This window comes from Syngnathus scovelli, chromosome 8 (genome assembly GCF_024217435.2).
Source record: "Syngnathus scovelli strain Florida chromosome 8, RoL_Ssco_1.2, whole genome shotgun sequence".
NCBI classification, from domain to species: Eukaryota; Metazoa; Chordata; class Actinopteri; order Syngnathiformes; family Syngnathidae; genus Syngnathus; species Syngnathus scovelli.
Window position 1 is genome coordinate 10,892,781 of NC_090854.1, and position 11,205 is coordinate 10,903,985.

At 41.8% G+C, this 11,205-nt stretch overlaps 1 protein-coding gene across 1 annotated transcript in view; it reads left to right on the forward strand.

The window, feature by feature from the left end:
• ptpn4a (protein tyrosine phosphatase non-receptor type 4a) overlaps window positions 1–10,562 on the forward strand; it is a 32,654-nt gene extending 22,092 nt beyond the window's left edge. Inside the window, exons 12-27 of the mRNA XM_049727377.2 lie at window positions 290–462; window positions 911–979; window positions 1,094–1,228; window positions 1,399–1,560; window positions 3,265–3,424; window positions 3,876–3,959; window positions 4,038–4,094; window positions 4,215–4,371; window positions 4,917–5,083; window positions 5,162–5,252; window positions 5,379–5,440; window positions 5,533–5,679; window positions 5,812–5,940; window positions 6,785–6,933; window positions 7,003–7,138; window positions 7,213–10,562. Of these exons, the coding sequence (XP_049583334.1) occupies window positions 290–462; window positions 911–979; window positions 1,094–1,228; window positions 1,399–1,560; window positions 3,265–3,424; window positions 3,876–3,959; window positions 4,038–4,094; window positions 4,215–4,371; window positions 4,917–5,083; window positions 5,162–5,252; window positions 5,379–5,440; window positions 5,533–5,679; window positions 5,812–5,940; window positions 6,785–6,933; window positions 7,003–7,138; window positions 7,213–7,545 (2,211 nt within the window). The 3' untranslated portion in view covers window positions 7,546–10,562. The remainder of the gene's footprint in view (window positions 1–289; window positions 463–910; window positions 980–1,093; window positions 1,229–1,398; window positions 1,561–3,264; window positions 3,425–3,875; window positions 3,960–4,037; window positions 4,095–4,214; window positions 4,372–4,916; window positions 5,084–5,161; window positions 5,253–5,378; window positions 5,441–5,532; window positions 5,680–5,811; window positions 5,941–6,784; window positions 6,934–7,002; window positions 7,139–7,212) is intronic.
• Window positions 10,563–11,205: the final 643 nt, after the last annotated feature.

The window sequence follows — 11,205 nt, forward strand, 5'->3', positions numbered from 1 at the left end:
TAAAGTTTCAGACTTTATGTATAATATATGTATTTATATCGTTAGTTCTGTCTGCCACATTTCAAATATGACTTCCAGCTGCATTTTACAGTCCCTCCCGGGCTTTAAGATTGAGCCAAAGTAATAACATATCCAGAAATTGTTCTTTTTTTATAGTATTAGCGTTCTGACTGTTCCAACTGTTGGTTTATATTTCTCTGCATTCTTCACCTCCTAAAAAGATGACACTTGTTTCCTTTTAAACGCACTTCTTGGTGTTAATCTTGCAACATCTTTTCCTTCCACTCAGACCGAGACCCGAGAGACACTGCTTGGATTCAACATGGTGAACTACCGGGCCTGTAAGAACCTTTGGAAGGCCTGTGTGGAGCACCACACCTTCTTCCGACTGGAACGACCCGTCCCGCTACAGAAGAACTTTTTCTCCCATTACTTCACGTTAGGCTCAAAGTTTCGATACTGGTATGAACAAGCAGGAGGCATTCAACACACAAATAATCCAAAGCATGTTGAATTCACAGACCACCTTAGACAAATGGAGGAGAACATGCATTATTTGAGACACACAGTTGTTTCACTTTGGGTTTATAGGCTAAAACACTAGATGGCTTGTGGGCACCTTGCATGCTACCTTCTTCCAAAATGTCTCAACTAAATTATTCATGGTTAACCCAAAAAGGCATTTTCAATGTGCAATTGTGGTTTAGTTGGTATTTTATCTCAAACATCCATCCATCCATCCATTTTCTGAACCGCTTAGTTTAAATGGAAAATACTGTACATTTTAATGAAGACCAATGCTACTGCGTTGCAGTAGCGTAATTTGATAATCAACTTAGAGGCTATCAAATCCTCGCATTTTGTAAGGTCCTTTCAGTTTTATGACATTGTTTGTTATTGTTCCACATAGCGGGAGGACGGAGGTACAATCTGTACAGTACGGCAAGGAGAAGGGCATCAAGGACAGAGTGTTTGCCAGGTACTTACCCTGTCTGTCCTAGTTGGGCCAAATCAAACTCCACACAGCAACTGTTTTATTTTTGTCTTGAGTTGAAGTCTATTTGCACCTCAAGAAATTGCTTGCTCTGTGCAGATCGCCTAGCAAGCCTCTGGCCAGGAAGTTGTTGGGGGGAACTGACTGGGAGACGGTGAGCAGGAACAGCCTATCAGATGAACGACTGGAGACCCAGAGCCTGCCGACTCGCTCGCCACCTGGGACACCCAATCAGTGCGTCCACATTTTGGCCTTTATATAGGATATGTTGTTGATCTGATTCAAATGAATATGCTTATGTTATGATCAAAGCTTGAAATGTTATGGTTCCTTTTTTTTTTCTTTTTTTTTTTTTTTTTACACCTCACAGTTAGTGTTAAATTCTGCGTTTGTGTGTTTCTTAGGAATTCGCTGTTCACACAAGAGGGCACGCGGCTACGCCCGTCGTCTGTCGGCCACCTGGTCGATCATGTGATACACACGTCGCCGAGCTTGCCTGTCTTTTCTTCCAATCACAAGTCGGCTTCCTCCACGCAGGCTAACAGCATCAGCTTGGACTCCACCCCGTAAGTGTCGTCCTACCTGTCTGCAGATGTTAAACCCCTCCCCTTTTTGATGCATGTTTCCCAAGTTTGGATTTAGCGTTGATGCAACAGATTTTAGTTCCGTCTCCCATACAAAAATAGTGCCCTCTGTGATTTGGTGGTTAAATTCTACTCATCTTTTGTTAGTGCCGCTCTGTCTGGCTTCACTGCTGAGTTGACTTTTTTTTTCTTCTAATGTCTGCCTATGTCTGTGGCCTTTCCCAACAGTTCACACCCTCTCCTTGTGACACTTAGCCGAGCCCTTTGGAAAGACTAACCCTTTGCAAAAACACTCGTAAAATGTGCTGAGAGCGAGTGAGGAGGGCGGAGCCGGTTGAATAACAGGCGGTGTAGGAAATCGTCAGCGAGTATTTTCGTTTTATTGTGTTTGAACAGTAGCAACCATCCCGTAAATTATTTAATAAGTCTGCAATACTGTTTCAACGTTATTGACAATGATCAATGTACCCTTTCTGAAGTCAGCCTCGACTTACTGAAAACACATTTTTCATTTTTGGCTTTCGGCTAACTTTATTGTTCTACTACTGTATATTAATTTGTGGTTTATTTGACTGTTTTGCAGTTTACTGTCTTTGTGGTTGCCCCCTTGCCATATGTAAAGCACTTTCTGACAGCTCCATTTTTTGTTAATCATCCTGAAGACGGCTTTTTTTTTCGACTCCTCTCTGCACAAAGCAGCAAATATTTACCGTTCTGCTGCCTTCAAAGCAACGCGTGCATACACACACAGGCATACACACGCACGCGCGCACGTAGCTGCCAAATTGTTGTCTCATTCGTTTGTTCCCGAGCCAAAACGATGACATAATCACCTGGCTTCTCATTGTCTGACAGCACATATTTTCAATAGCTATTTTTCATTCTTGGCTGAGACACGTTGGCCCTTTTATCACGTCGAAAACAAGTCGTCTTTAATTGCCACCATTTTTTTAAAAATGTCCCTATGGAATAAGGCACGCTTAACTTGGCCTTTCATTCTTGGCCAAAAGAGTAAAAGGCAGCTTTTTCATGTAGATAAGGTCTTAATAGGTCTCTGCAACTCTTATACTTGGCTAACCTGGAAGCTTTGAATCTAATTTGATCAGTCATCCATCCAATGCAAAATGAACAAAAAGAATGTGCCATGTTCTCTCAGGCCTGCTGTGCACAGCCGCCCTGCCCTGCTGACCTTGTTTGAAGCCTCAAGTGTATCTGTTTGTGTATTTGTGTGCGTGCGCGTGTTAAAGACACAAAGTGGCACCAGTAAGCAGTCAAAACAAAGGCAATAATGTTTGACGGCTGCGCCCATCCCCAAGGAAGATCATGCCCTCCCACCCACACTCACACACACAGTGACACAGCGTGTGATGCCTGTCTTGTTACCCTCGCCATGTTGCTGTTACAAGCATTATACCTGATGAACCTTTCACATCTGTCATTGTCACAGTGATTTTTCTTCGGGGTGTTTTCCTTCCTCTTGAAAGCACATTTCGTTGAAATGAATTCATTGTGACAAATCAGGTCTCTTTGACTATTGGGACCTTTTTCCTCTCACTTCATCTTTTCTTGTCTTATCTTTTGTATTTGTTTTTGAATTAATGTTTGCTGTACAGTAGTGGTAGAATTTTAATATACTGTATACACATCATAAAGTTGTCCTCTCGTTTTTGCCCCCGCAATGCCCAGTTCTCCTGACGGGGTGGATGGCCAGCCTCCGGCCCTGCCGCCCAAGCAGTTGAGCAGGAAAACCCTGAGCCAGATTATCCAGGCCCACTCGCAGCAGAGCCTCTTGGACAACCACCTTAACGAGATGTATGATGTTCCTGCCAACACTGACAAGACCACGGTCAGTTGCGTTATTCCAAGATAAACACGTCCACTCTGTCATGGTGAAAAATCAATAAGTATGAAAATCTTTAGAAATGTGATATTATGTTTTATATTATTTACTGAAGAGTGCACAGTCAGCCTGCTAACTGTCGCGAAGTGAAGTTCCACCATGTGCTCACAAAATGTAGTAAGAAGGCTTGGGAGCATTTCACAATAACTACTAAACATGAAGTTCAATGGAATTTTTTTTTTTTTTTTTTAAATGGGGATATCTCAAAGGCACTTTATTGTGACGTTGACTCCACAGTCCAAGCATTAAGCCCCATTAATCTTGAATGATATCTGACTGGAGATGGTCAGGGTAGCAGAGACAAAATGTTCCTTTTCTCAGCGCTCTATAATTACACTCATGTGTCAGAAAACACAAGATAATTTAGGTTGAATGGGTTTTTGACTTGTTCTTTCAGCTAAATGGCGCCGTCCCTCATGATAATCTGGTCTTGATTAAGATGAGACCGGATGAACATGGACGTTTTGGCTTCAACGTTAAGGTACAAACAAACAAATATTTCCTGTCCTATGCTGTTGGTTTTCAGAAGTGAACTGGTTTTGTCTGTGTGTGCCTCCAGGGTGGAGCTGACCAAAAGATGCCAATCATAGTGTCCAGAGTTGCTCCTGGAACATCAGTAAGTGAACGTCTACTATTATGCTGTTATACTTACAAGACTCTCCTGTTACATGTTCAAGTCAAAATGTATCTTCCCAAATGTGCCATTTGACTCTTTGGATCTCACTTCCCGCTTCAGGCCGACCTGTGTGTGCCCCGCCTGAATGAAGGTGACCAGGTCGTCCTAATTAACGGGCGGGACATCTCGGACCACACCCACGACCAAGTTGTCATGTTCATCAAGGCGAGCTGCGAGAGCCACTCTGGAGAGCTCATCCTACTGGTCAGGCCAAACGGTAAAATGATGTTGTTGATCCCGCGGCAGGGAAATCCACTGCTTGAAGCACCAAAGACGGCTTTGCAAGTGGAAAGTTAGAGTCTAAAAATAAGTTTCATCTGATTGTCGGAAAGCGTGTGTGCATGTACATTGATGGGGTCAATATATCTGTTCAATAATTTGCATAATTTGTATGATAACAGACTCAAAATCATTGACTCCGGTGTGAGCTGTAATTTGTTTGACTTCATTTCAAAATATGAAATGCTTCCCTTGCTTAATTCAGAACCGGACTTGAAAGAAGCTAATGGCAATGAACACATACTAATCTGGTCCCTCAATGTATGTTTAATACATTTAACGCTTGCAAACCTTGATATATGTATTCATCAAAGAGTTCCTTCACCACCTTGAGGGAGTGTTTGATGAATCATTGGAGTGCTTGTCGCTAAGTGGGTCAAAGGGGGATTTACATTCATCATACATCGCAGCAGATACATATCATGATGGGCATGTAAACCTCTGTTCACAACTGCATAAACATTTATTGATATTCCCATCCAGCCATTTATGATGTGGTGGAGGAGAAGGTGGACTCTGAACCAGATTTTCAGTACATCCCAGAGAAGTCCCCTCAGGACCCCAGCCAGCTTGATCAGCATGCTTTGAGGGACTCCATGGTTGCCCTGAGGGATGGTCTGAGCAGTGGAGCCATACTGGCCCAGTTTGATGTGAGTATTTATTTATTTTTTAAATCCTACATTTACTTTATAAATCAAGTGACGTCAACTTGCTTCTGTTTCTTATAGCAACTGTACAGGAAGAGGCCGGGGATGACCATGCTGTGTGCCAAATTACCTCAGAACGTTTCCAAAAATCGCTACAGAGACATCTCTCCCTGTATGTGATTGCTGCATAACATTTCCAACTGAAGAATACATTTATTATGTGTGACACGTGCTGTCATTATTCACTTAGCCTTTTCTCTGTTCCTTTCCTTGTTTTGTCCTTTTGCTCCTTCTGAAGATGATGCCACGCGGGTCATTCTAAAAAGCACAGATGACTACATCAATGCAAATTACATCAATGTGAGTTTTGATTTGCCTCCAAAAAGTGCCTCTTTGAATTTTTTGAAAAAAAGCTGTTTATATAGTAGGTATTTTAATCCCTGTGTGTGCAGATGGAGATTCCCGCCTCCAGTCTCATAAACCGTTACATAGCTTGCCAGGGTCCTTTGCCCAACACCTGTGCGGACTTCTGGCAAATGACTTGGGAGCAGGGTTCCTCCATGGTGGTCATGCTCACAACGCAGGTCGAGCGGGGACGGGTATGTGAAGGATTTTATCTGAAAATGACCAGTCGTTAATTTGATTTCTTCCCTTTCTTGATATTGTGAGAATTACAGTTGTTGATTATTTTTTTTAGTAGGCTAGTCTCAAACTCCAACTTGTTTTTATAGGTGAAGTGCCATCAATACTGGCCCAATCCAGATAGCAGCTCTCCCTACGGAGACTTCACTGTTACATGCCACAATGAGGAAGGCAATTCGGCCTTTCTGGTCCGGGAAATGACACTCATGCACTTACAGGTAAGACAGGCGATTGAGATAAGACCTGTTGTTTGTTTCGTATCAGTGACCAAAATTAGCACGGTTATCAACATTCTCTTCATAAAAAGGTTGGAAACAGAAAAATACTTACTACTTTCAGCTCTGTTCATGGTTTATCGGAATGGCTGTGGCATAAATGTTTAAGCACCCAATACAACCCGATGGAATAACAAAAGGAGAGGATGGCCAAACAAACAGCAGGATAGATCAGGGAGGAAATATGGCGCGAGAGCGGTCGGAAAGAATGAGCAGCCGAGGATCCAGAGGAGGTGTGTTGCCATAGTGAGCGGTGTAGGCTGTTCTTTTTCTGGCTCCCGCATGTGGACCACGTATTGAGATTTGGTTACCATGACAACCCAACCAGCCCTAGTCAGCCAGATTCTTGTAAAAGGACAAAACCACAGAAGAGTGAAGTCGCAAGATGAAAAGCAGAAAGGGAGACAACAAGTTTGCTTTAGTTTGCTGTTTACAGTCATGGTGGTTATTTTTCATTCTTTTAAATTAAAGACTACAGTATAGACATTGTCTTGACTGGAGGAGATGAAACAATAATAACAGAGTTCTTTTTTTTTTTTAGGCTATGTTGTTTGTTATGTTTAGATGTGTAATTCTTTGTTTGTGTACGAGTTGACCTCGCTGACCGTTTCCCATGTGGCATGGCCTTGCAAAATGAACTCGTCGAGAAAGCAGCATTGCTGTCAAATGGTTGCCATTGAGGGCCATGTTGAGGCGGTACAATACTTCTACACCGAAAGGCGAATAAAATACATTTTTCAGAAAGTAGCATTTATAGTCGTGTGGCTGTACGCGTTTACCTTTGCAGAGTGAGCAGCAGAGAGAGCTGACCCAGATCCAGTACCTGGCTTGGCCCGACCATGGCGTCCCCGACGACTCCACTGATTTCTTGGACTTTGTTGCTTTAGTTCGGAGCAAAAGGACCGGGCAAGACCAGCCGGTGGTGGTACACTGCAGGTACGAGGAATGAAAAAATGGCAGACTTATATCACTCTTTAACATAAACCCATCCGCCACTTTCCCCAGTGCTGGAATTGGTCGGACAGGTGTTCTGATCACCATGGAAACAGCGTTGTGTCTCATGGAGTGCGGCCAGCCGGTGTACCCTCTGGAAATCGTCCGGACCATGAGAGACCAGAGAGCCATGATGATCCAGACGCCCGTACGTGGAGCCACGCCTTTTTCAGTCTCGTGTCTCCCACTGACTTGAAACTCATCTGTCTTCGTCCCCACCAGAGTCAATACCGCTTTGTGTGCGAAGCCATCCTGAAGGTCTACGAAGAGGGCCTGGTCCGACCGCTGACGCCCGCCGTCTACCAGCTTCGAGAAGAGGAGGAGAACACAGAGGAAAGAGCAGACAAGGCGGGGCTAGGGTTGGACGAGGCGGCTGCGGCAGAGCTGCTGGAAGGAGGTCTGGATGAGGAGGAGGACGAGGACGACGACGAAGAGGTAGAGGTGCTGGACGTGGGCGAGGTGACGGAGGATGAAGTGGAGGAGCCCAGCGTCGCCAGCGCCACCAGCGAGACCAGCATCAACCCTGAACCCGAACCCGATCCCGACGATCCGTGACACTTTTTCAGGGCAAGCAGAAGAGGAGAGAACAAACGCACTGTTGCACTTTACAATTACAAAAATGGAAAGAACAAATAGACAACAAACAGAAAACTCATGGACAGGTTCCGATTAAATAAGCAATCTCACCATGTTGATTAGGTACTATTAGAGGCTGTTGTGTGTTCAGGGTACACACAAAGATGCGGAGTTGCTTTTGTGCCATAAGTACGAGGGGAGGGGATGGGCTGTCCCGTGGACGGAAAGCTTCCCATCACCCTGTCCCTTTTGTGAGTAAGGCTGCCAGACAGACCTGCCTTTTATTGTTTTATTTTCAAGCTGATACAGAGATAAAACCTTTTATCTTTTGTCCCTCCCGAAAGAATATTTATTGTGTTTTATTTTGTGTCAATCCTTGTCCACTGAACAAAATGAGTTGTATGTTTGTACCAGTCTAGAACATCATGCTTTTCCTGGTCCACTTTTAAGTAGTGCAGTGGTCTTGTCCTTCTTAACTGCTTCCTTAATTCTTTTGCTTTGTGGGGGGGCGGGGGTGGGGGTGATTTAATTTATTGTTTTGATCTTTCTCAGCTTTCTCATTTCAGACTGACTGATGGACACTGGGAGGTGGTGACTTTCGTTCATTGCTTTACCTTTGTCTTTTTTTCCCAGACATCGTGAAGAACAAAACAGGTTTACAATATTCAGTACGTGAATCATTTCATTTCCAGATTTTGTGTGCATGAATCATTTGAAATCAAGGTACAAGTACATTATTTCTTATTTCACCATGGAAATGATCAGACATTGACAACATGTGCCACCCTAAATGGATGGGATGGAAACTCACGGTTCTTCCAATTAGGGCTGATTTGGGCAAATTCCCTAATAGGAATAATGAAATGTGCCCAAAATGGCTGCTGTGAACCAAGATGGCCAATTTTAAACATGGGTTTTTCAAACATGTTCATGTGTCCTGTAATTATAGACATTTCCACATGTCAATCATTTTTAGCATATCAAGGTAGGTAGAGCGAGACTAGTTTGCCAGGCCGTACAGAAATCAAAGCTGAAAAAAAAAGCTGAAAAAAAATCACATCCAATCCCTTGAATTTTTCTTTTTTTTAATTTTTTTTTTAACATGCAGCACTTTTTAAAAAGTATATTTTTTAGTATATCTAGTTATACAGCATCATTTCAAGGTACTTGCTTTTGAAGCTGAGTGAATGACAGTTTGAGTGGTCAGACGCCTAAGTGATCAATTCCAACATGGATTTTTAATTTATTTAACACGCCATGTTTTTGATCAAGTTTTTTCTATAAATATGATTTACCATTGTCATTAGCTGTACGGTGTGTAATTTTTCATTGCTTGGATAAGTTTTGTTTGGAAAATACCATCTTCAGTACTTCTATACAGTTGCATCTAGATAAATTAGAATGTTTGGAAAATTGAATTTACTTAACTAGTTCTATTCCATAAGTTGAACATATTAATTACATACACAGAAGTATTTAATGATTTTTTAGACAGTTGTAATGGCATAGCGGGACCAAGCCCCTCTCCTTCTCTAAAGATATATAATTGCCGTTAGGTCCCAAGATTGTGACAAAGCACTACTTTTGTCTAAATGAAACTCACTTCATCTAGTTCCTTTGCACCAAGATGTTGCCAAAGCACCACTTTTGTCTAAATGAACTCACTTCAACGTAGTTCCTTCACACCATTACGCCACAAGTACTGCTTTATTACTTTGACTCTATCCAACTAACATATTCTAATTTATTTTGATGCAACTGTATAACTCCTCCTTGTGTTCGCTTTTGAATATTTGGAGCTGTCTGTTCTAAGCCTGCTTGTCTCTTAACTGGAATGAAACATCATGGTGCCATAAAAGCTTTTCCCTCTTTGACATGATTTTTTTTTTTTTTTTTTTGTGGTCAGTTCTGACAAAACAGGCCTTGTGCTCAAACCGTGCTTACCCCGCCCTTTTATGCTGAGTTAGAATGTCCCCTGTCAAGAAATGAAGTTCTTCTCCAAAACTCATCTGGCTCCCACAGCGCATCTTGTCCATCCTCCTCATGCTTTGTATTGTTCCCTCCACGTGTTGTGTTGGAACCGTTAAACCGTGCGTTTGTATTTTGACAGCACATCCTTGAGCTTCTTTTCAAAAACAACAACACTACAATTATTGCTTCCTTCCAGCTAGCTTTGCATTCAGGAGCCAAGTGGGACAACTTTTCATTTTACATAGTTTAAAACCAACATTTTTTAAGACTCTGGCCCCTGTGAGAGCAGCATTGGCAAGACAAATAAGAATAAAAGTTTTTATGACATTTTACCAAGAAAATAAAACACTTGCCCTGAAAGAACAAGTAGCTGTATAATTGAAATGTTTTGTTAATGACCCACAATTGGTTTCTTCTGGGTACAGACTGAAGTTGTTTTTAGAGCGGTTCTAAAATGGGACGGGCCTACTTTAGCTCTATTTTTTGTAAGGTTGAAACCTGTTGTAGATGGCTAGGAAAAGGATGGCACTTTTTACAATGCTGAGTGGCAAGTAGTGCTACTGAAAACAAAAAAAAATCCTCTATGTTTAGAATTTATTTTCTTTTGTTTAAAAAAAAAGATCAGTAGGGGGGGGGAAAGAAAAGAACTAACTACACAGTGCCACTTGTTAATTTTGTGTAAATAATGCTAGACCCTGTAAATACAATGTTGTATATTAAAAAAAATCTTTAAAATAAAAGGGAAAATCAATTGTGAGCAGAAGTATTTTGTTGTTTTCCTCTGGATGATTCAAATGTTCCACAACTGGTGTGTACTTCCAAACTTGACTGATTTGACACAATCTATACCGGCGAGTATATATGCTAAAACACCAAGACAATGTTTTTCTTTATATTTTAAATGAAGCTTTTTGTGTGTCGTATAAATGTCTTGTTTTTTTTCTGACTGGAATCCTGGTTTTACTGGTGCTTTGGACCTGTCTATAAGGTTGATTGTGAACAATTAAAGCTCGTCTGTCAAAGCATGGCCATGTCGCTTCAGATTTACACTGCAAAAGTGAGGTAAACAGGAACGAACTTCACTTCTTGATTTCATAGGCACAGCTTCTTATTTCATATCTACAGTGGCTGTAAAAAGTCCACATAGCCTTTTCAAAAGTGAGACCCAGATAAGTCATTTCAAATCTGTAACATGTAAAACTCAATTGATTGGGGGGCTCTTCAAGGGGAAGTAAACAAGACTTGACTCAGATGTTCTAGTAGGCTTTTCTTGTCACTATTTGGCTTTTATCGCAAAAGCCTGAAAGTCTTGCGCTAACACAAACTGCTATTTGGAGCTGTTCCTAATTAATTCTATCTTAACTAAGGCCCCAGTTCCAGTCTCGAAATGTCAGCAAAAGCTGGCATTCATGTAGACATTGAGGCACTTTAAATTTCTATTTTACATGAATTTTCCCAGTAAAACACTGTTTTAACCTGACCACGAGAGGGCGCTTATGATTATTGAAAAACATTGACTGTCTCGGTTTACGAAGAAGTACGTAAGTCGGATCACTAACGCTATCGTAAATACAGTAAATTTATAAGCAGGAGGAAAACTTTTGGGGCCATTCAAGTGGAACAATCAAATGAAAATCATTAAGTTGTGCGCCAATAACGGTGTGCCTT